The sequence below is a fragment of the Hevea brasiliensis genome, chromosome 16, assembly GCF_030052815.1.
Source record: "Hevea brasiliensis isolate MT/VB/25A 57/8 chromosome 16, ASM3005281v1, whole genome shotgun sequence".
Taxonomy (NCBI): Eukaryota; Viridiplantae; Streptophyta; class Magnoliopsida; order Malpighiales; family Euphorbiaceae; genus Hevea; species Hevea brasiliensis.
In genome coordinates this window covers 50,696,956-50,722,511 of record NC_079508.1, presented here as the reverse complement: position 1 = coordinate 50,722,511, position 25,556 = coordinate 50,696,956, and the positions used below count along the sequence as shown (strand labels likewise).

The 25,556-nt window shown below is 32.5% G+C and overlaps 3 protein-coding genes across 4 annotated transcripts in view; 2 read left to right on the top strand and 1 right to left on the bottom strand.

The window, feature by feature from the left end:
- LOC131169229 (protein translocase subunit SECA2, chloroplastic-like) overlaps positions 1-25,556 on the top strand; it is a 70,349-nt gene that overhangs the window by 21,954 nt on the left and 22,839 nt on the right. The gene's annotated exons all lie outside the window — the stretch shown is intronic.
- On the bottom strand, positions 11,412-14,852 carry LOC110667379 (amino-acid permease BAT1 homolog). The gene is made up of 7 exons (XM_021828191.2): positions 14,645-14,852; positions 14,380-14,559; positions 13,714-13,833; positions 13,130-13,321; positions 12,508-12,813; positions 12,184-12,366; positions 11,412-12,100 (listed from the first exon to the last, which is right to left on the bottom strand). The coding sequence occupies exons 1-7, from the start codon at positions 14,750-14,752 to the stop codon at positions 11,609-11,611; spliced, it is 1,581 nt and encodes a 526-aa protein (XP_021683883.2). The 5' UTR covers positions 14,753-14,852; the 3' UTR covers positions 11,412-11,608.
- LOC131174783 (1-aminocyclopropane-1-carboxylate oxidase 5-like) lies at positions 18,493-20,007 on the top strand. Its single transcript, XM_058138729.1, has 3 exons — positions 18,493-18,696; positions 18,846-19,072; positions 19,164-20,007. The coding sequence occupies exons 1-3, from the start codon at positions 18,589-18,591 to the stop codon at positions 19,762-19,764; spliced, it is 936 nt and encodes a 311-aa protein (XP_057994712.1). The 5' UTR covers positions 18,493-18,588; the 3' UTR covers positions 19,765-20,007.

The following is a 25,556-nucleotide window of genomic DNA, read 5'->3' as shown; positions in this document are numbered from 1 at the left end:
CTCCTAATCAGATAAGGATTTAGAAAATTAACACTATAAATAGGAGAATGATTGAAAATGTTATTTGGCTTTTGCCCATTGAAGAGAGTGGCTTTTGCCCATTGAAGAGAGTTGTTTTCAGCCCATGGAGTGAGGCTGTCACCCATTGTAAAGAGGGGCTTTGCTAATTGTTGCGGATTTGGCTTTGCCTATTGATGAGTGGTTTTTGCTCATTGCAGTAAAGAGAGGCTTCGGCCTAAGGTAGAGAATTCTGAGAGGGACTAACTAATATATTTACTGACAGTTTTATGTAGTATTAATTCTCTTGGGTGTAATTGGGTTGATGGTAGTATAGCTATGAGTTTGCAATGATTTATTTATTATTGATAGTGGAAGATAGCATGCCCGTGGATGTAGCCCTATGTTAAGAAGGAATCATGTAAATATTAGTATTTTGTGTGTTTGGTTTGTTTCTTTACAATTTACATGCTTCTGCGGTGCACAATAATATATATATATATATATATATATATATATATATATATATATATATATATATATATATATATATATTAATCGCATGTTTAATTTGAACTATTGCTGCGGATCACTAATTACAAGAGTAATTAAACAAACAATATATGCCTTTTTTAATTAATCACAATTATTTCCAACATTAATGATAATCACTTGACTACTAAAGATGCATTTTGTATGTGGACTTGTACATCCTATTAATTCCTAATACAATTCAGACCAATTCATTGCAAACTCAAAAATAGAATATGTATAGTTAAAACACATACGTAAAATACATGAAATTGGTATATTTATATTATAAATTTATAATGAACTAGGTCTAAATAAATTTTTTTCCATTTAAAATAATTTAATTAATCCGCATTACATAATTTTGAAGATTAATCATCCAATCCTAATTCCTGGTTAACCAGTGAAGTTTGAAGGGTATGGTAATTTAGGCCTTGAAAATGGACAAAAGAATGTCTCTCTTTAAGATAATTAAGAATATAATTTATTTATGCATGTCATTTTTAATCATTGAAAATTAAAGAGAAAAAAAAATAATTATCTTAATCTCCAGCACCCAAAAAATTAATTAATTTATTTATGTATGTCGTTCACTTAGTGCATGTTGATGTATATCATAGGTCTATTTTTAGAAAAATTATACAATAAAATTGATTTATGTATAATAATTTTATTATAACCACTGATTATGATGGATATCACATAAGTCTCATCATGATAAATAATTATAATTAAAATGTTATATATATATATATATTGTACTAAATAAAAATTCTTTTGTTTTGGTTTGTTTGTGTAGGATTAGTTGCACAATCCAAGTCGCTTTCATAGATGTCACATTTTGAATCAAGAAAAAAGATCCAGGAAAGATGCCACCGCCATTTCAAAGTCTGCATTTTTGCTGGATTAGGTTCTATATAAACCGATTTCTTACTTTGTTACCTGCACAGCTCTCCACCCCCTCTCTCTATCTCTCAGCACATCTCTCCATCCCCTCTCTCGGTTTCTCTCAGGCACATCTCTCCGCCGTCTCTCTTTGTCTCTCCTTCCCTCTACCTCTTCAGATAAGGTCATCGAAGCTCTAGCTCTTGCGATGGATCCAATAGTATTGCACCACCTCTTCACCCGCTCACTCAGTTTAAACAACCTCCATGGTCCAGTGAGCTTTCCCAGTCGTTATCTTGGAGCTTTCCACTTTCCTCGAGGTGTCCATTCCATAACCATTGAAGCATATGATGTTCACGGTCAGCCACATCCATTTCGCTTAGCCATACGTCAAGTTGATCTTTATCCAAAACCGATTATTTGCCAAGCCCTTTGGGCTCAGTACGTGGCACAGAAGAATCTCCGAGAGCACGATCGAGTTACTTTCAGCGTGGAGATAAACCAAGTTAATGGCTTCGTGAGATATAGAGTTATGGCCCATAGGAGAATATTTACCTTATTTGGTCAGGATATATGGCTTAATGTGGAGGATTTGCCCCACTAATTATATATCCTATCTAGAACTCACTAGCTGCTATTAGGGGTGTGCAAACGGGAAGTTCGATTCCGAACCGAATCGAACCAAACTGATAAAACTGAAAACCGAAAATAAAAAATTTTAAAAACCGAACCAAACAGATTAATAAGAGAAAATCGAATCGAACCGATAAATATCGGTTAGGTTCAGTTTTAAACTGATCAAACCGAAGTTTATAAAATTTCATATTTTTAATATTAAATCTAAATAATAAAAACATAAAAACAAAAAAAATTAGAAATCAAAACTCAAAAATCTTAAGGTTCGGTTCGGTTTTCTTTGATTTTAGTTTGGTTTGATTCAGTTTGATTCAATTCGGTTCGATTTTCTTTGATTTCCTATATATATTAATAATTTCGATTCGGTTTGATTTTTTTTTTATGAAAATAACCGACCAAACCGATTAACCGAAATTATTAAAATTATAAACCGAACCGATTGAACTGAATCGAATCGATTCAATTCGGTTTTTCAGTTTAAACCGAAAACTGCTCTCCCTAGCTACTATACAATACATTCTCTTAATTTGGGTGTTTTAGTTCATGCTTTGGGGTCTTGTAGTTTGCTTTGGCATCTCTGGAATCTGGTCTCTTCTTCACTACTACGTGTATTTTTTTTTTCTTATTATCAATAAATTCACTTTGCTCATGGAGGATGGTAGAAGGGCATGGAGATTTTGGGCAATAATCCTCCACCTTTAACATCAATACATACCTTCTTTCACGTATATACAATGATTTTATTATAACTGTTGATTGTGGTGGGTCTCACAATAACGAATATAATGAAACCGTTGTTTGCACTCTCACTCTAAAGACATAGGTATCAACTCCCTATAATTAAGAAAGAATTATTTTATTGCATATAAAGGAGTACTATTTTTTAGTACTCTCCTTATATCTAATAATTAATCAGCAAATTAATCCATGCATCACATATCTAATTTTTTATTTGAAAAATAAAAAAATAAAAATGATTTTTTTTAAAAAACATTTTCGTTTAATTGAAGTGATTTGTTATTTATATACTGACTTATATCTTTTGTAAAAATCTTTTATTTTATTAATTTGATAGACATTTTGAATTGATTTACCACTTAAAATGACTCAATTTAAATTTATTTAAAAAGAGAAATTAATATAATTCACAATTAAAACAACTCGAATTGAATTAAATTTATTCTTTTCAATTTACAGAAATATATCTACTTTATTTTTATACGCTTTATTAATCATATAAGAGCTCTTATTCAAATGACAAATTTAATTAGCTAGAAAACCCACTTGTTTTTTCTTTATTATCATGAAAGTTGACAACTTCTCAAATTCTCCATGTTGACTCAACGCGTCGCTATTCATTCGTCATAAGGCATGCCCTTGGCTTGAAACAGTGAGATATTTTCTCTTTCTACTTCTTTTATCCCCACCTACCCAAGAATAAATCGTGTGTACTTATGTTGTATCTATTGACCAAAAAAAAAAATTTTGAATTATTCTAACCTTGCCAAAATCATTTTCTTCCTTGTGAACAGCTTGTCCCAAAATCAACATAAAAAAAAAAAAAACATAACAGAAACTAGCCCGTTACCTTAAATTAAAAGTCATTACTCTTTATAATATTTTTCAATGGGCTTATCGCAAAATCAACACAATCACAAATCCTAGGAAAAAGGGCTAAAATTAGCCTTGAGATCATGTTGAAAATTATCAGAAAATTTCAGATATAACTAGAAAACCAACTAAATGCCAATTTTCATTTCAGTTTTATAGGTTTAATGATTGTAAAAAGCATCAAGATGAAGTATTATGGGCATATTGCTTTCTCTCTAAATTAAACTTAAAAGGAGTTAGAGGATGAGGATTGTTCGACAAATTAAGGAATAAGAATCAATTAATAAAAAAAAAAAAACGATAGATGAGAAATATAAAGAGAGAATGGTGAAATGACGAGACTTATTAGTGGATATGCATGTGAAAAATAAGAGAGAAGGCGCAGGGAGTATTGGGAAGAAAAATAACTTTTTTTTTTTTCACGTGACATTTTAAAATATAATCATTGTATGTATTATTATTGTGGGATTTCGGACTTGATTTAGTATATTTTCTCATAACACTATTACGATACTTAGATATTAATGTCACAAAGATAGAGAAAATGAGTCGCCATCGAGTAATAATCATGACAAATTTGTGAGAAAGGATACAAGTGACAACTTATCCTTTTCAAAGATCCACTACCCTTCTGAGCCTAATGGCTTGGGTGCGAGAGAGGTTAAACACTCTATCCACCTAGACTTATCTTAAAATAAGGGTCAGCCTCTAAAGTCTGTCTTATTAATATTTTATTAAATTCCTAATAATATATTTATGTAAACTAAGGTTACATACACATTTAAAATTCAACTATTCCATAAAATAACAAATTGGTACATGTACATAAAAAGTCCTATCATGTGATGTTTCTAAATTAGAAGAATTACCTTATGTACCATCATTTCCCTACATACATACAATATTTATTTACATGTCATACATAGCATACAGAAAAAAAAGAGTCCTAAACATTTTAATATAAAGTACATGCATAAGAGGAGGGTTCCAACATATCAAAGTTTATAGGTTATGTACTTAGACTCATTAATTATTGTGTTTTACCTATATGCATCTTTACTAAACTTATTACATGTCAAAAGTCCATTTGAAAATATTCAAAATAATTAAAGTAAAATTAAAGCCCTAAACTTAAAAATATAAAAAAGTAAGTATTTAAGTTAAAATAAAAAAAATTTACAAAATTAATTGAATTAAATAAACAGAAAATAAATAAAGAAAATAGAAAAATAGGATTAACCGAATTAACTAAACTAAATCAAAGTAGGATTAGAATTAATTTTAATCAATTAAAGTCTCCAAATCTAAGCCAATCATTTAATTCTAATTCCAATATATCTAATATGCATAATTATCACTAATTAATTAATAAAAAAAGTGTAAATTAATTAAAAATAAAAAAGAGTTTAATTGTATCTAAAATAACTTAGATATGAAAAATTTCTGTTTTGTACAGATATCTTGTAAGATCTATAAAAAATACAAAATTTATTAGAAAAAATCTACAAAAAATTACTTGAAATCCTAAACATACTCAAATTTAACATGGAAAAACAAGAACACTCTAAATTTGATACTAAAAAAAATGTAAAATTAACTAATACTAACCTACATGCAAAAATCCTAAAATTGGGTGGCAAATTTGTAAAATCAAGAAAAATACTAAAACATCATGAAAAATCATAAAAATTTACTAGAAGCTGTCTAACATATCAAACTAAAATATGGTAAAAAGAAAATAATCATTCCATCCCAAATCAAATAAGAAAAATTAATTAAATTAACCAACACCAAAATTTAGACAGCATTACACTATAATTTTCCAAAAATTACTCACACCAATCTACTAAAAATTTTGCAAATGTAAAAATATGAGAATAAATTAGACATCTTTAATGATTATAAAATAAAGAATGACTGAAAATAAGTAAGATTTGACCCCTAAAAATTTATGCAAATTCGGGTGTGAGTAGATTCAGGTTCATATTGGTCCAAATTTTGAAAAATCATAACTAATTAAAGAAAAATGATTTTGGAATGATTTAAAAACAAAATTACATGGAAACACCCTAATGTATTCATTAAAAATACCACATGCAGATTAATACATTTGCATGGAGAAATAATAAGAATAGATTCGGGTAGAAAAAGAACATGCATACATATGAAGTTATCAAGGACCTTTTCAGATTTTACCTTGTTTAGAGATTGATTCCTTCAAATTAAGGAGATCCAGAGACTCCTTTGGGATCTTAAGATGGATGGTAAGCTACAGAGAAACTTGATTAATTATAGCATACAGTTAAAACCTGAAACAAAACCCAAACCAAACAAGAATGTGGGGTGTGTGCATGTGTAGCCCAAATGGCCTTTATGGCATTAAAGGTTTGAGAGATTTTCTAATTAGCTTAGAACCTCTCTAAACCTCTCCCAATTTGATGTCTTTTGAGTGTTTAATTGCTGCCTTTTGGCCATAAAAATCCCTCTCAGTATTGAAATTTAAAGGGGTTTATATAGCGAAAGGTTGGAGAGGTTAGGTTAGATCAAGCTTAGGAGTTTAAACCTATCTAAACTTCATATTCCCACCCTTATCATTGTAGATTTGGTTGCCAAGGATTATTTATCCCTTTTTTTTTTTAATCTTTTATCTTCTAATTAATTGTTTATTTATTAGTTAACTTAATGGCCCTAGCCTTAATTTTAAAAAACCCAAAGCCTTATTTATTTAATATGGCCTAATAGGCTTTATTATTAACTTAGTGAGCTTGTCACTTCAATCAAGCGTAGAGCAAATCTCTTAGGTCTAATCAAATGACTAAGGGTTTAGCTCAAGTCTAGGTCCAATTAGCCACTAGTTAAGCCTTAAACCTAATTTTTTTTATTCTAAACTCAAATTTTATATTTTTTTACTTTTATTTTTTTATTTTTTATTTTTATTTTTATTACTTTTTTTTGTGCTTTCCGTCTATTCCAAATATCCCTGGAGTGCTCAAGAACTTCTAGAATTCTCTGGCATTTATCATCTTTGGGCTCTTTACTGCCTCTACGTATACAATGCTCCAAAGGGTTAAAAAAAAGGTTTCTACAACTATTGCATTTTAAAATTTCACGTAAAAGGAAATTATTCATAGTCATTATTCATAATGGATTTCAATATAGTTAATGGTAAAAATCTATCCTTTGTATATATAATGATTATATAGAATAATTTCTTTTTAGAAGTATATCTAATATTGTTGACGAAAATTAGGAAAGATGAGAAAAGTTCCCAGAAAAAGAAATGGGTACACTATTACATAAAATACGCTTTGATAATGGCATTAACCTTATAGATGCTTAGTATTCATCATGTCTAGTATTGAGTAGAATATGTATTCACCTTATCAAGCTCCTACATTAACAATCAATGACAAGTTTTATTGGGCATCTAAAAGGCCATTTCAATTGTATTGAACCTTTTGTAGTAACCTATTATTTTCTTGTTTCATGGAGTAGGCACTTCTCAATTAGTCTTTTGATTACACTTATTAGTCAGCTTAACATTTCTGGTGTTTTTATTTGGATAACTTAACCTTCCAATAATCGTTTTCATGCATTTTACTTATTACAAACTTTTTTTTTTCAACTTGTCATTTATTGAGGATGAGTACTTATAACAACATTGAAATACTTTTTCGGGAGATTGCGATTAAATTATATTGATACACTTATTTCATATAGGCATTTTAGGTAGCTTTATGTCTTTTTTGTTTTTTTAATTTAATATTTTTATATTTTTAACTTTTATTTTAGTTAAATTATTGATTTTATTATTTTATAGTTGATTTATGGAATTTCTTTGATTTTGATAGGTAAAAAGGTGTTATGGAAATAAAATGTACAATTAGGAGATTTATGGTGATTTGAAAGCTTAAATGCATGAAAAATATGTATAAATTCTACCAAAGATAGGAGACTTTTCGAGAATGACATGGCCCAGCAACAATGCCCTATATCGTAAGGCATGTGTAGCAAAAAGAGGGAACTGCAGAAAATACTTCGAAAATGACATGCCCTTCTGGCATGGGGCATGTCATGGGTTGTGCAGAATCAGAGCTCTTGGAAACTTTTATTTTGAACTTGGGTATGGCACGGGCATATGCCGTTTTGCGCATAAAAGTGCTAAGCTGGGAGTTTTTTTTTTTTTTTACACGTCACCATTATTTTATCTGTTGTTCTTTTCTCCTTTTAGTCTATTCTAGGACAAATATATGGGCATATAAATACATCATTTTTTCCTTTTAGCCATAAAGAGTGTGAGAGAGAAAACAAGGACAAGAGAATAGAAGAAGAAAAAAGAGAAAGGATACCATAGCTGGATTTCTCTGCTGCAAGTGACATTTCAGCTGTAGAGTTTCAAGGATTTGGGATTTCTCCACCTGGGTTTCTCTACTCTTAGCTCATTTTCATGTTTCTTTCATCAAATTTGTCATTTTTCATTGTACATGATATCATGAGTGAGTAGTTATCCTGAGATTTCAGAGTTGGATTGTAATGTTTTGAATTGAATTATTGATTTGAATTGGTTTCATCTAGATTTACTATATTGATGAATTTTGATTTATTTCATTGTGTGCTTTATTGACTTATCTAGTGTTGGTATCCATTGAGTAATATTCTTAATCTTTTATTGAAAAATCGAGAGGCAAAAAATCATTGATAGATAATTAAGAATTTAAACTTGAATACCTAAATTTAGAGATAAACTAGGGTTTAAGATGATTAATCGGCTAATTAACAAACTTAATAGGTTTTATTAAATTAAATACCACAAGAGTAGGATTTGTTTAATTAAAACCTCTTTAATTGTCTTGAGAAAGAAATTAAAGGAGAATATAATTAGCTACCTTCAAACAATAGATTTTCATAAAATTGGATAAATCAAGCCAAATTCCCATTAGCTTGAAGCATGAACCCCAAACTCTAAAATCACTTTTACCATTGTTAATCTTTGTTCTTGCATACTTCATTAGTAAATTTTGCTTAATTTGAGATTTATTACTTTGTCTATTGCCAATTTTCTCCAATTTCATTTTAATTACTGAATTTTATTATTTTAGGTCGCATATACACTATTATTAGCCCAAATAATTACAACAATTATAGTTTAGTAGTTGAACACAAATCTCTATGGGACGATATCTTTTTTACTACTTGAGCAATCCGTGCATTTGTGGGTTTGCATGCCATCGTATATTAAATGTTAAATGTCTTATATAAAACAAGTATGTATATTTATTTAATTTTTTTCTTCAATTTGTAGTTATGGAATTGTATATGATTTATTGGTTAGGACTTGTGATAATTTGGAACCCTAATTCCCAAAGTACAGAGAATGAGCTTCCAATCCAATGCTCGTTTGCAGGTAGGCAAGATCAATCGTGGTTGGAATAGCGTTGTGAGGTGATGTATGCTTCCCACGCTAATTAAGACAGCCATGACAGGAGAATCAAGGAAGAAGGTTTAATGGATGCAGTTGATTTCAACATCCTGAAATGTGCAATTTTTTTCGATGGGTACATGATGAGAATTGTAGAAGTTGTGAAATTATTATGCTAAGAATGTTTTCCAGAATACAAGAATGTGAACATAAAATTGCTGAAGGTCATGCAAGGGAGGTAGAATTGGTCTATGAAATGAAGAAAATAAAAATAGTGCAACAATAAAATAGAGATGGCATTACATGCATATGCAGAGAAAATTGCTGCTATGAGGAAATTTCAAGCATGTCCAAATATGTGTAATGGATATGAGTAGTGCTTGTGTAAATGGTTTGGGATATCTTGTGTTGTATTAGATGGTTCAGTAATGGCAATTATATTGAATGATCTTTGAATTTAGGAAGTAATAATGACAAGGGCAACTTATATTTGCCATAAACCTCTACTGTGTAAATGAGGTGTGTGGTAGTGCGTGATTGCATTTGTAATAGTCTGTAGCCGTCGAATTGTGTAATGGTTTGTAAAAATGGTTAATATAAAACAATTGTAATGAGTTTTTGGTTATTGAATGAAGAATATTTTGTATAATTCAGAAATTTTACACCACCCGTTAATGACATGGCTCAAAACTTGGCGAAGCACAACTTGTAAACTTTACATAGGGCTGGTGTTACTTCTTGATATGTCTTTACACAGCTAAAAGCACCAGCTGTGTAATTGCTTGTGCTTCTACATGGCTTCTTCTGTTCAAACTAGCATTGGAGGTTACATTGCTGGTGTAAATTTTACGCCCCTGTGTAATGACATGGCTCAGTTGAATCTTCAAAGCTTGGCGAAACACAATTTGTGTAAACTTTACATAAGGCTGGTGTTACTTTTTGATATGCCTTTACATCGCTAAAATCACACTAGTGTAATTACTTGTGCTTCCACATGGCTCCCTTTGTTCAAGCTAGTATTGGAGGTTACATTGCTAGAGTGACTGGGAACACCACTTGTGCTATGACAATTTCCGTATTTACACGACCAAAAGCATGGCCATATTGGTGCTTGTGTAATCTTTTGCTTCACCAGTTTCTACACCACCCGTATTTCCTAACTAATTTTATATTGCACAATGGTGAGCAAGCAATACACAATGGTGAAAATGTAGCATTTTAATATGGAAATACACCTTTGTAAGAACGAAAGATATTGTAAAATTCATTCATAAATATAGCCAAGAAAGCTAAATTAAGCTGTTTACATCAACAAAATTACAAGACCCAAAAAAATCATGTATTATCATAAAATTAAAGCAGTAGAAAGTAAAATTATCCAAATTGCATTAGCATAATCTACGTATTTTCTTCCCTATCGCAGTAGGTTAACTCCAAAATCATCCTTTACATTCATAGCACCAACTTTACAAAAGTCATCCTAAATTCATCCTAAAAATCTACACAAAAGTCATCTGTATATCCAAAAAGCTATGTCCAAAAATATGCAGCAGCAGCAGGTTATCTATTGGCCTACATCCTAAAAACCTTGGCCCTCACAAAAATGGAGCTTGCTTCACTTTCAAATTTATCATTCACTCCACATAAATTTGCCTCAATTCCACTCAACAAGTTTCGCAGCCTATTCTTCAAAACCCAAAAAAAAAACTTCAATTGAAAGTAATCAAGCTATAAACCTCAATTTATTCCAGTGAATTTGGGATTCTTCCCTTATATTTTGGAGAGAATTTGACGCTAGGGTTAAAATGAGAGAGGGAAAAATTTCATCTCTTGTGGATTATTTCATGTAACTTCAGGAGTTCATTTTTTTTTTTCATCAAATTTTGTTCAAATCAATTATTTTATTCCACTTCAGCACCTTTTTGTCCATGTCACCAGCTTTGGACAGAAAATAGATGGAAAGCCGTTTTTTGCTAACAATGCGAAACCTACCACTTTATCAAAACATGAATAACACATCTTGAAATGAAAAACGAGTTAAGTTATAAGGTACTTTTTTATAATTTCCTTTTCTGGCATTCTATTTGTGATTTGACTCAAAGTTATTGCTTGTATTATTTTGATTGAATTTTTGAGTTCCTACCAAGATGAGAGAGAGGGAGGAAGAAAGACTGAGAAAGTAAAGAAGATGGCCAAGTAAGAGAGAGCAGGGACAAATTTTGAGTGAAAGACTAGAAGGGGGCCAAGAGAGAATATTATATGAGAGTATTTTTGTTACTTCATAAGTGGCTCAACTCAAATTGAGTCTAATTTGAATAAAAAGGCCGAGTGGTAAACTTAATCAAACCTTAAGAGACCAAATTCTTTCAAATTGAAAATAGAAATACACAAAAAGGCTTTGTATTGGGTGTATCTAGTCTAGGTTGATGCTGAAACTGAAATTTGGGATTAATCCTAATCCCAAGTGTAGCTGACAATTTAGTAGGCTAGCCACCAATTTTTTAATTCTATTAGCAATGATAAAAAACGTTAAGTATCTCCATGCTGCCCATCAATATTCCTTACAGGACCCTTGAACCATTTCCTTGCATCCAAGACCCACCAAAGCATTATCAGGCTCAAACATACCCCAAGTGCAACTGGTGCATAGTTGAAAGTTTTCCATCGGATAGGGTAGATTGTTGGCAATAGGAAAGCTGAACAGGTATAGCATATCCACAGGAAGGCTACCAAGCAAATTGGCCTCCTTGCTCTACCCAAATAAAAGGGTCCAGGCTTGAAGTTCTTCTCTTCCATCAACAGCCTTGCAAATATTGGTACTGCATACCCTCCAACCCATCCGATTGTACTTATTGATATGATGGCTGTGAAAATTACATCAAGCTTCAAGATGGGTAGTCCAAGAATGATGCTGATGGCTGTACAGAGCCACACAGCATTTCTGGGAACCTTGTATTTGGGGTGTATTTTTCTCCACAATGGTGAAAATGGGATTCCATTGTCTCTTGATAAAGCATAAACCTTCAAATTAAGGAAAAGCAAGTCATTGCTTGCAGAGAGATTAAATGAAGAAGAAGCAAATTATATCGATTGATTTCTCTTACCACTCTGCCAGCACTAGTAGTCACTGAAAGTCCACAAAAGAAGAAAGATCCCCAGATGATACAGAGGAAAACTACAGCTCCTGCTGAATTATGATACCTCCCATGAAATGCATCATAAATTATCTGTGCTGGCACCAGTGCACCGCCAGTCTCATTGTTCCCATCGTATAAATAGCTAGGATCCTGCAATGAAATGAAATTTGCATTGCAGTGGGGAGATTCCTAATTGAATTTCAAAACAAAATTCAAGTTCCTTGTCAAGGCAGGGCAAAATTTCTATCTCTATACGCCCCTGAGTCCTGCAAGAAAAGCATGTATATATACCTTGATACTGAAAGTAAGAGCTAAATTATACCCCCATCCAAAAACTGAGATGATGCCAATGCTAGAAAGAATGGCAATAGGTCCAGTTCTGTCAGCACCTTTTGTTTCCTCGGTTAAATGAGCTGCAGCGTCGTAGCCGTACAGGGAGTAGTTGCTGAGGAGTACAGACATAATTATTGCATAAGGTTTACTACTAATTCCAGTTGACTCGGGTGATGTTTCAAAATGAGTGAACACATAAGAAGCTGGCTGTGTGGGTCTTGCTACCAAAGGAAGCATTATTATCACAACTAAACCCCCAATCACCTGCAAGATAAATGAAACTGCTCTGAAATTCCAGATAAAGGAGAGCTTGCTAGCCACATGAGGTAAATTATTGTGATTTGTAGCTAATAAGCAAATTGGGGTCAATGTAAATAAAGGCAAGCAACAGGGGACGCTAGACAAACAATCGATGAAATCAAAGTAGAATATTTCTCTGCAAAATAAGGCTGCATGCATTGACTCTCTTCAGAGTTCATAAGTGTGGGATGTTCATGAAAAGGGTCACTTATCTTTAGTAGTGGTGCTCGTACAATAAAGCAAGAAAATTGAATAGAAAAGTATAAATTATAGAGCAAACCTGCCACCATATGGAGATAATGTCAAGGAATGCAATGACTTCTAAAGCGAAAGTGTTCAGAACAGCCCATATGATGGTAAAGCCTATATACATACACAAGAATACACTCCTTGAAGCAAAATAGCCTCCACCCTTGTTTGTTCCCGTGGACAGAAGTATGATCATCTGTAGTGCCTGTGATCCTGAATATGCCTGCAGGAACAAACATAAAATTTTCACTCTTGCATTTATTTTTTGTTTTAATTTGATATAATATATCATTTCACACCTAAATTTTACTTAAAAAAGAAAATTTTATGACACTCTAAACTTTTAAAATATTTCATAACACATCTCAATACCTCTATAAGATAAAATTAAGATATTTTTAAAATATTTGTGTGACTCACACTAATATGATAATTTACTGACTATAATATAAAAAATATTTTAATTTCACTTTTATAGAGAAATTTTATAGAGAAATTAAGATGTATTATAAAACTTTTACATAAGTAAAATGTGTCATGGGACGTTCTAATAAAATTCAAGCATTTTTATACATTGCGTCATTACGATAGATTCATAGATGAATGTACACATACCTGGGCACCAATCCCAGAAATTACACCAATGGTCTCGAGCCATGCACAGCACCAGGATGCAAATGGCCCCCACTTGGGTCCAGCCAAATGGGCAGCCCAAAAGTAAAGCGAACCTGTGGTCTGTTTACATTAATTTTTTCAACAAAGCCATATTTATGCATGTATCAGTGAACTTTGACAAACATACAAAGATCGTATTTAGTCTGAACACCCATACCTAATTATAGATAAAGGTCATGAGTTTTTTGTCAAATTCTTCCCTTAAAAAAATTATGAATAAGTTAATATATCGTCGAATAACAACCCGGCCGTCAACATACGCTGCTAATTAGAAAATTAAATAAAATTTGATTTTTACTATTGATCAGACAGAAAAGGATGCACAACTTAAATACACATGTTTTGACCAAGACAGTGCTCAAACAGGATACTCCTGAGACGATTGTTCATCTTCAGAATCTGCACAGGAACTGGTATGACATATAGGCAAGTAAATTTGCATGGAGAAGTAGACAAAGAACTTCTTAATTTGGTTTATTACTCCAAGTAGTTAATTGGTATAAATATTACCAGAAAGGATAAAATTAATTAAGCAGCAGTAAAGCTCAATAGTACTAGCTGGAGTCATCCAGAAAAAAAAAAACTGAAAAGATAAGATACACATACAGGAAAAGAGGAGCAAATTTCAGCCATGGCTATTCCAACAAACCAGGTGAAGAATGTGACCACCAGCCATCCCCAAATCATGCTTGCAGGTCCTGCATAAAGTAGGCTTGGGCCATACAGCGGTGTTCCAGTAAAAACTGCCATGCTCGAGAACGTAATTGCAAGCGTCTTAAACAAGGTCTGCATGAAATTAAATCCAGGTATGAGTTTCAATATCATAAAAATGTTTGAATATTGAGAAAACGAAATATTATCATCAAATAACCATTTCTCTTCTGAGTTCTTGCTTGTATCCAAGCTCATTTAGACGTTTCTCTCCAGAATCAACTTCCAGAGCTGTTTGAGTGGAGCCAGTATGAACCCTCGGAGCCATGAAGAAAACAAGGAAGAACTACCCCTTAATCTCACCAAGAAGATGATGGAGTAGAAATTCTGCAATACCCACTAGATATAAACCTTTCCAAGGTTGTTTAGATGATTTACAGAAGAAGAGAGACTGGTTGTTTGAATGAGTACTTTCACAAGTCAATCAGGCGACCAGAATTGTCGCAATAGTCATGAAGCTGTGTGCTAGAGGCCACATGTTGCTTGAAAGCGAGGATCATTTGTGGATTATTTTAATTATTATGCACTTTCCTCTTGTCTTTATTCGTAAAAGTCCTAGTGCAGTACGAAAATCAAGCCACAAAAGTTGAAAAGTTTATACTTTTTTTGTCATCACAAGCCTCAGCAGTTGGAAACTGTGAACTTAATCAAGTGACCATTTCTATAATCTAATTAAGTCAACATGTTGAGAATGCTTTGTTATATATATATATCACTATCCTTAGCTAGGATGCCCTGGATTTGCATGTTTTAGATTTCTTGTATAAGGACCTTGCAATTAGAAATATAAATAAAGTTCTTGAGTTGTATTGAACACATTGAAAATTAATAAATAACAAGTTTTCACTCTAAATTCTCTCCTTCTCAAGTTCTTTCTTTCTTTCTATTTCTTCCTTTTCTCCTGCTTCTTCTCAATCTCTCCTCTTTTCTTTCTCCTTCTCCCTATTTCTCTATTTGTTGTAAGCAGGTCATAACATTTTTTCTTATAGTTCATCAATATTAATTTATAAATAATTAAAATTTTCAATTAAAAAAGATTCATACTGACAAGAATTAAATAAGTTTTATGCTCACGACAATTTTTTTTTCAGATTTAAATAGACTATACTTTGATAAGCTCACATAGGCAAAGGGAAATGGACTAACCAGCCTAAAAAGTAATAATGTGTTGAGTTTAACCTTATCCATGGAAACCCAAGCTAGTTCCTGGTCTGTCCACTTCTTTTGGGCCAAAAACAATAACATCATCTTCCTTTATATTTAATATCTAAAAAATAGAAAGGTGGAGACTCTACCTAAGTTTATTAGTGATATAAATTTAACCATTAACTAAGCCAAGTTAGGCAAACAAAATCACTAATTAACTATGAAGAAAAGAGTAAAAAAAAAATACATAAGAAAAAGAAAAGTTTAAATTTTCATAATTATATATTTTACTAAACATTGACGAATTAATCACTTGGAATGGGAGAGGGAGAGAGAGAGAGATCATCCACATTTTTATGTTGTTTCCTTACTTTCAAATCTCCCAATAGGCATATAATATGTTTATTTTTATTATAATATAAGTTGAAATTTAAAGCTTCACGTTCATTTTTAAATAATTAATTTTAATAAAAATAAATAATATAATTTGTTAAATAATCATTTAATTTGTTGGGTCTATTAGACATAATTTAAAAAAAATATATATTGTGTCATCTAGATGCAACAATAAATGTACTTTTCCTCTTTACAGAATGGTTACGAAATCCTATTGGGTAGTTATTATTCTCTAACAAAAAGTGGTTGCTGAATTTATATACTTATTATTTAATTAATGAAGCTTCAATCAATCAACTCATTAGTATTAAATTAAATCATTGATGGATGACACAAACATAAATATGAACCTTTAGCCATATTTAATTGGATTAATTTCCCAATGAAATTTGGTTGACAAATATGTATGGACCGAGTGATGCTGAAGAAGACTCTGCAGGCGTAATTATTTAATTAATTAAATATTATATATAAAAAATTAATTAAGCAATGTTAATTAAATCAGAGCAAAAGAAATATAATATTATCATTTGTTGAAGAAAATATATACAAATAATTATAATTGAAAAAAAGAAAAGAGAGAGGAAGACAGAAAGAATAAAGAAAATCAAAGCATAGGCACTCTAGACCAGTTTGCTATGGCCTGTTAGAAACACCATCCATTAGTGAGCATGTGAGGAAGAAGGAGATGGAATAGGGAAGGGAATCAATCACCCCATCCATGTACACAATTTCAGCTGTTTGGATGACAACTTTCTTCCTTCAATTTCATTGTTGTGAGGAGATTTGGGGCAATATATATATATATATATATATATATATATATCAAAAAAAAAAAAAATAATATATAATATATATATATTATATTTATAATTTAATAAAATAAATAATAAAAAAAAAAAAATTTTTTAAAAAAAATTTTTAAAAAAAAAAAAAAAAAAAAAAAAATCAAATTTGAAAATAATAAGACTTTAAATTTGATCTAAAAATTAATAAGCAGCCCTTTTATAAATGAAAATATAATCGCAGACAGTGAAAATTAAACCCTAACAACCCTATCTTTTCTTAAGAATTTTTCAAGTATAAAAAAGAATATATAATTAATTGCCAAATAATATACAATATAATAAGATAAAAATAGAGCAGCAGATCAACAGATGATGGGATCTGGAAACATGCCAATTATGCAGAAACCGACCATTAGACTGGCATTGGAGCAAGATTGCTTTTCTAACATCAGTCTTACAAATACAGCAATTGCTTTGTTTTCTAACATCATCACTTGTTGATCAGACGGCCACTATTGTCTGTTCTCTTCAGAAATGTACCCTAACATTCGGACACAATTAGAACCAATCACAAGGCCAACTAAACACATGCACTAAATTATATAGCATGGTTGAGTTTACAGATCATTTTTCATAATAAAAATGGATAATTAATTGATTGGATTTAATGTTAATTAAGTTAATTAATATGTTTGTTATGTGTAGTTTTAATTAATTATTCATAATTAAATTGAAGTCTAAACCTTAATTTGCCTCTCCTTAGCCCTCCAACTATGACTGCAAATCGTTGTAGTATTAATTCAATATGACGTGACACTTGTCCCTAGAAGAGGGTAGAATTTCCAAGCAAAAGATTTTAGGGTTTACAAGATAATATATTAATTTATAATGGGAGTGGTCAACAAGATTAATGGAGGAGTAGGTAAAGAGTTATCAACGTGAAATACTATATATATATATATATAAAGAAAATTGTTTTTTTTTTTTTTTTGAAAGAAAATATGAGAATATCGCACATGATATCAGAGACATGCCAAGAATTCAGACTCAAATTATCTAGCAAGTCAAAGAGTTAGATCCATCTGAATAGTAGAGAAGAGACGCCATGCTTGCTTTTGTTTAGCATATATGTCACTGCAGGGTAAGCCTGGTAATTAGGTTTTGTTCGGTGCAAGTATTTCTTAATTAAAAGTTAATTAATACTAATCACATTCAATACACAAGATCTGCAGTAGAGACGTCACAGGATGAATTTAATCAAGAATTTTTCATAAAAAAATATTAAAATGATTTCAATTATGGAAAATTAATTAGGTATGCATCACCTGAAAGAATGCTTGCGTTGTCGGTAAGCACTAAGCAGTTGTTAAAGGCTAAGCATTGACCTTAACCTTGTGTTCTTGCATGTTTCTTTATTAAAACTTTAAAAGATAAATTAAAAGAATAAAGGTCATAGTTTGAAGAAATTATTTCATACAATTATTGTGTACATAATAAATAAATTAATCTTAACGATTGATTATGATGAAATTCCCATAGTCATCCACAGTCACTCACACCTCGCCGTAACAGCTAGTTTACATAAAAGGAAGTGAAAGGTAGTCGTAGTTGACGTTCAAGGATGACGATGAATGGCGGCAAATGTTTCTATAAATAGACCTATTCATCCCTCATTTGCATCCATCACTGAAGTAAACATAGCCAAGCATATTCACACTCTTAACAAACTCTCTCTCTCTCTCTCTCTCTCTCTTAATTGTATTCCTTTCCTACAATGGCAATTCCAGTGATTGATTTCTCTAAGGTTAACGGTTCTGGTGAGGAGAGAACCAAGATAATGGCTCAGATCGCTAATGGGTGCGAGGAATGGGGGTTCTTCCAGGTATTTTTTTTACTGTTTCAGGAACTTCCAAGCTTTGATCAGGAATAGATCAATGAGAACAACTTTTCTTTTGCGTAAGAATTCTGTGTTATTCCTATGAAAACTGAAAAGGGTTCTAAGATGTGTATTATACGATTTATGGGTTGCAGCTGGTGAACCATGGAATTCCAGAGGAGCTCCTGGAGAGGGTGAAGAAGGTTTGCTCAGAGTGCTACAAGCTGGAAAGGGAGGAAAATTTCAAGAACTCCAAACCGATGAACTCATTGAAGGATTTGGCAGAGAAGAAAAATGGTGAGAAATTGGAGAATACGGACTGGGAAGATGTCTTCATTCTCCTAGATGACAACCAGTGGCCATCAGAAACCCCTGGATTCAGGTAAGCTCCTATAAATTAGCACCGCAATTTTCAAGAAAATATACAAAGAAAAAGATGACGTATGTGAAATAAATTCTGACATCCATGACAGGGAAACCATGGCTGAATACAGAGGTGAACTGAAGAAATTGGCTGAGAGGGTCATGGAAGTAATGGATGAGAATTTGGGCTTACCCAAAGGATACATCAAGAAGGCATTCAATGGCGGAGAAGGAGACAACTGCTTTTTTGGTACCAAGGTTGGCCACTATCCACCATGTCCTCATCCAGAGCTGATGAACGGCCTTCGAGCTCACACAGATGCCGGAGGTGTCATCTTACTCTTCCAAGATGATGAGGTGGGAGGTCTTCAAATCCTCAAGGATGGAAAATGGATTGATGTCCAGCCACTGAAAAACACTATTATCATAAACACCGGTGATCAGATTGAGGTCCTAAGCAATGGCAGGTACAAAAGTACCTGGCACAGGGTTCTGGTCACTCCTAACGGGAACAGAAGGTCAATTGCTTCATTCTATAACCCATCCCTCAAAGCTACAATAGCTCCTGCACCAAAACTGGTGGAGAGAGCTAACCAGGAGATGAATCGTCAAGAATACCCCAAGTTTGTGTTTGGTGATTACATGTCTGTTTATGCAGAGCAGAAGTTCCTTCCCAAGGAACCAAGGTTCCAAGCTGTGAGGACCGTGTGAATATGCAACTAGGTGCAATTTCAATTTTAGAGGATTACACCTATTAATTCATTTTTTTAATTTCCCATTAATTTCTAGTTTATGGGTCATACTGACAAAGATTTGCCTCAATAATCCTGAAAGCTTCTTTCTCCAAAATAACACAGAAGAAGAGAAAAGAAAGCTGGGTATCTTTGTTTGCTTTACATTGTTTTTCTCTTTTCTTTCTTAATGGCTGGGTTATTCATTGCACGGGCATGCTAAGCTTTTTGCTTTGTGTTCCATTTAATCAAACTTTACTTCTAAGAAACAATTAGTTCTTCATTTTCACCATACCATCTTGAGCTGAGAGGTATGGTAAAACGAGCTTGAAACACTCGATTAAAGCTTCAAGATCTCAAGTTTTCTAATCTAACTACACTATTTGCTCTATTACACCATATTTGACAGGTTGGTTTGTTCATTGGTGGTCGTTATTGTTGACCCAAGCGACGTGTTAAGAGAGACTTCAACAGAAACAATCAAATAGACATGTCTACATAGATACAACGTGAGAGTTCAAACTGCAAAAGTGGCAAGTGATCATAACTCACCTGCCCAAAAAAAAAAAAAGAAAAAATTAAAGGTTCACAGTTCACACCTAACTCACTACAATGAGTCCTTTCTTCCCTTTTTTTCCTACATACACAACCTTCAAATATAAAGTTCTCAGTTTTCATCAAAATCAATAATATATATCTCATAGTTATTAGGCACGCCTCAGGCTCAAGGCTCACCAGGCTCAAACCCTATCACCTTATGCGCCTAAGTGTGCGCCTTTGTTCCAGGCACAAGGTTTTGGAAAGACATGCCTTCTTTATTTTCATTTTTAGCGAGTACTTGCATTGGCAAAATGGATTAACACTTAAACTCAAACCAACAAATCTAATTCAAGATATATGCCAAAGAAAAAAAAAAAGAAAAGCATCACATTTATTTGACTTTTATGAATTTTTAAAATTTTTCACTTTTGCGCCTCACCTCGCTCAGGCACGCGCCTACACATTGCGCCTTGCACTTAGGCTCCAAGACTCCTTGGCGTCTTAGTGCGCCTTGAGCCTTTAATAACTATGATATATCTACGGATATATGATAAATACTTAGCAATTCCTATTTAAAAAAAAATAAAAAAATCTTAGCGTCGTAGATATTCCATGCAGTAAAGAAGCATAACTTTTCTTAAATTAAGAAAGTAAATCCTGAAAATTTATTCAATACAATCATTGCATGTATAATAGTAATATAATAATTTTATAATAATTTTATTGATCATGATAAATTCATGTAAATCTATTATCAACCGTCAATATGTATTCATTACATAAAACAGAACTTGCAAGTTTCTATAATGAACCAAATATTCCTGTGTTTGTGATACTGATCTGGCAAGAAACTCATTGTCAAGGAGGTCAATGTATTCCCCACTGTCATTAGAACGTGTCCAGTTATTAAAAATTTTCTTCAATCCGTGTCCTAGTTTGAAGCTTCTAACCTGCCAACTCCATCCACTTTGGTCTTAAAGACTGATTGGTAAGAAAGATGCGAGATTTGAATCCCCCATTCCTCAAAAAAATAGTATCTAGATAATTTATTTTTCAAATACACACACAATCCCTTTCTGGTAGAACCCATTAGTAATGCTAATCCACTAACAATGCAGACTTCTAAAAACAATGCAGACTTCTAACGGAGCACACCTAACAATAACAGTACAGTTTAAAAAAAAAAAAAGGAAAAAACAACTGACCACTATATATTTTCAGCATTCAACAAGTTCCAGAGGGCCAACCAAGAAAAGCCAGACACAATATCAGTTGTATATATGAGAAAATCAACTTTGTCATGTGTCCTGCTATGCTTTCACGCTCAGTTTTTTCATAGAGGTGGACCCTCCTCCCTCCTAGCATTCCCACATCACAGTTAATTAGAATATCACGTGGAAATAAAATTAACTATAGTACCAAACTAGTACAAGAAACCAAGCATTGATCAATCAAAATTAGATGTTCAAAAGAGCTGTAAGTTTATATTTTATTACCAGTAATTGTTGACCGTATGTAATACAATCTTTAATGCTTTTAATAGAGAAGAGAGAGAGAGAGAAAGAGAGAGAGAAAGATGGCAAAACCTAGCTTCACATGGAAGCCTATGTTGTGATGAATAGTATTAACTCAGCATCAGTAAAATTTTCTGTGGTCATTTTTATTTTCAATCTGTACATTAATTAATTTACACAAACCTCAATCCAGAAATGGAAATGGACTAGGCTCCTCTTCAGTTTCAGAAGCTTCACAGGGCCTTCTGATCTAGCCTCTCATTCCAGTTCAGGCAGCGAATCAAGCTGTGAAACCAATCACCTGTTTGGTCAGATTTGTTGACTGTTGGGAGTGGGTGCTGGCTCATAGATATCTGGACAGAATCCCCTCTTGAAAGTTGCTGCCTTCTCTTCCCATCAAAAGAAACCCATACATTGCTTCGAGCATCATCTGGAATCTGCCCAATTTCAAAAAATGTTTAAATTGTCTGGCTGAAGAATATCTGCAAGGAATATGATCACCAAGACCAGAATTATGACCTTTAATTTACCTTTAATTCCAGCCTAGCAGAATCCGGAAGTATGACCGGCCTAAATGAGAGAGAGTGTGGACAGATTGGGGTAAACAGCATACAAGGAACATTTGGATGCACCTGCATTCAAGTAGTCCATTTCAGTATAAGTTGTTTATCCATCAAAATTAATTAGATGCAACAAGCCTGGAGTATTATTGTTTCAACAAAAATTTAGCGTTTGTTTTCAAAAATGAGATCAGAATAAAATTCAGGCCATTTCTAGGAAGAGAAGATACTTCTATTTTTCAAAATTTTTTTTTCTTATTTCTTTCATTCCATTTTATTTATTTTGGATATACTTATCAAATTTATCAATGACATATGCACATTAAATTTGCTAACTTGTATAAATCAAAATATTAACACTTCAATGCCACATCAAAGGAAGCTTATGAAGCATTGGTTTAATTGCACAATAGAGCCTGTTTTGAAGCTTAACTGAGATGGATTCAGGTCAATCTCATATTTTTATGGTGAGTTAAGGCTTGTAAAAATTGAACAAGGAGGTGCAAGATTCATAGGTTTAGTAGAGAACAGAGTCAACAGACTGATTGATGTTTTAGATAAAAGATGCAGCTTGATTTGCTGGAATCACAAGACCTGGTTAAAGTGTTTTCTGGAAGAAGAAAGACAGGGTTTTAAAGGTTGTTACGGAAATTTAATTGATGGAAGAGCCAGGTATGGATATATGCAGGGGATGTTATCGTTTGAATGATGTTAGGGTGCAGGAAGTGGAGAATTTTAAAATTTTAAGTTAGGACATCCACAGTGAAGTGAATAATACCTAAAAAGAAATCCTTAGGTTTATCCATTCTACCATGTAATAACTAAACTAAAGCTTTTCTCTCCCCGTCTGAGTGTAAGATCACATCAATAGCTCCTAAGCATCTGCATGTCATGCTGATATATTAGTGACAGTTCCAAGACAGCACAATGTACAGAATTTATTTAATGAAGTCATTTACCGAAGACACAAGTACACAACATACTCTTAATGACACTCCCCCAACTATCCTCATAATCCAGGAGCCTCATGCACTGGGAATACCAATTTTATGTCTCCTATCAAGGTGCAATAGTAAGGGGAGAGAGAGAAACAAGTGGAATAAAGAATCCCAGGGGTGGCCACGGTTCGGTTTTGAACCGGAATCGAACTGAAACCGGTTCGGTTAAAACTGGACCAAAACTGGTCAAAATCGAAACCGACTTCGAACCAAACCGAAATAGTCCTTATGCGGTTTGGTTCAGGTTCATATTTTTCAAGAACCGTGAACCGGCGATTCCGAACCGGATTGAACCAATGATTTCGAACCGGACCAAACCTGCAATTTAAATACAAAAAAATTCAATAAATATCTCACCCTACTCCTAATTCATTTATATATATCATTAATTCTCTACACAATTATTTTCTACACTCTCTTTAATTCTTAATATGTTTTTAATCTTTCAAATTTTTTAAATAATTATTTTCTACACTCCTTTTAATTCACAGTACTCTCTCAATTTTTCTACTTTATTATTTTATATACTCACTAAAATTTTTAATACTATCTTATTTACTTTATTGTTATTTTATATTCTCAATAAAATTTTCAATACCCTCTATTTTAATTTTTTTTTCTCTTTTGTACTTTTTTAATTATCAATTATCATATAATTTTTATAAAAAGATAAGCAATAAAACTAGAAATTTTGATTCATCTAAATCCTAAAGGGATACATAGGTAAAATTAAGTTCATACACTTTTACTAATTTCTTTAAAAAAAATTATTTTCATCTCTAGTTTTTTAATCAAGTTCAAGTCTTTACTTATTAAATTTTTCTTAAAGATAAATTATTTTCATTCTCTTTTTTCTTATTTTATTTTGATTGAAAGATTTATAAGAAAAATTAAAATATTTTTATAAATATAACTTAAATTCTGAATCAATAAAATTTTTCTCTAATTTTTTTTGTCTAAGTCACCCTTAAACCACCCCTAAACTGCATCCAAATCGTCCACTAAACCGTCTTGAACTGTCCTTTTTCGAACCGCCCTTCAAACCGTTTTAAATCGGGGCTCGAACCGGAACTGGTGGTTTAGAAACCGTCTTCCAAACCGTCCCTTAGTGGTTTAGTTCAAGTTCATGATTTCATTGAACCTAAACCGACGGTTCCTGAACCGTGGCCACCCCTAAACAATCCCATGTTATTCATTTCAATAGAATTTTATCTCAAAATTCTCAGCTCTAATAATTCTTGAACTACAAACACACATTCATAAAGTTCCCATGAATTGTGATGAAACAAAAATCCCTAAAACTAAGAATGTCATTTGTGTTTAACTAACCCAAAAACCTTTTTTATCCAGCCTGAAATTTTGAGATAAGCTTTATGTGAGTTGACTTTGGTCAAGAAAATTCACGGTGAACCAAATTTGGTCAAATAAAATGAGGCACAATAAAAATTTGGGCCAAGCTTACCTTAGATCTTTTTGACTTTGGCCTGGCTCAAATGTAAAGTACAATGTGTGCTTATGTGTGTGTGCATGTAGATTTCATTTTTTATTTACATACACGTATTAAAATATAAAGAAAACATTTCAAATTTTAAAAGAAACCCAATATGTAAATGTACCATGGAACCTCCTGCAGCTGTAGAATAAGCAGTACTTCCAGTAGGTGTGGCTATTATGATTCCATCACCTTGCACCTAGAAGACAAGTTATTTATCAGCCAAAAACATCACAGAAGATATGAGAATTTCTGTTGTCCTATATTTGATTTTACAAGTGCAAAATACTGCATAAGCAGGCCATTGCTGCAATGAACCAGCTTTCAAGCTAAGTTGTGGTGAGCCACAAAGCTAGGATAATTGTTCCATCAAAGTCAAGGGCATAATAGAAGAATTTTTTAGAATATCTTTTAGGACGTGAAACTTCAGACCTCACCTTGGTTATAAGTCGATCATGTTCATAACATTCAATCTTTGAAATATATGGATTAGAACCCCGGTCAACAACCACCTCATTTAGGACATCAAAAACTTTCCCAGGAACTGCTTTACCATTGCGAAATATTTCACAATGGAGGCGCATTCTGAGGGTTATATAAACACCACCCACTGTCTTATTCCCATGAATGACCTGTCTTAAGTCCTGCTTGTAGTCTTCAAACTATAT

Bases quoted from the DNA above. Each gene is read 5' to 3' on its own strand.
- LOC110667379 (XM_021828191.2), bottom strand. From the start codon at position 14,752: ATGGCTCCGAGGGTTCATACTGGCTCCACTCAAACAGCTCTGGAAGTT. The intron at 12,367-12,507 runs GTATATATACAT...ATTTCATTGCAG, and splicing joins CTCTTACTTTCAGTATCAAG to GATCCTAGCTATTTATACGA. The intron at 12,101-12,183 runs GTAAGAGAAATC...CTTAATTTGAAG, and splicing joins CTACTAGTGCTGGCAGAGTG to GTTTATGCTTTATCAAGAGA.
- LOC131174783 (XM_058138729.1), top strand. From the start codon at position 18,589: ATGGCAATTCCAGTGATTGATTTCTCTAAGGTTAACGGTTCTGGTGAG. The intron at 18,697-18,845 runs GTATTTTTTTTA...TATGGGTTGCAG, and splicing joins AGGAATGGGGGTTCTTCCAG to CTGGTGAACCATGGAATTCC. The intron at 19,073-19,163 runs GTAAGCTCCTAT...CATCCATGACAG, and splicing joins TCAGAAACCCCTGGATTCAG to GGAAACCATGGCTGAATACA.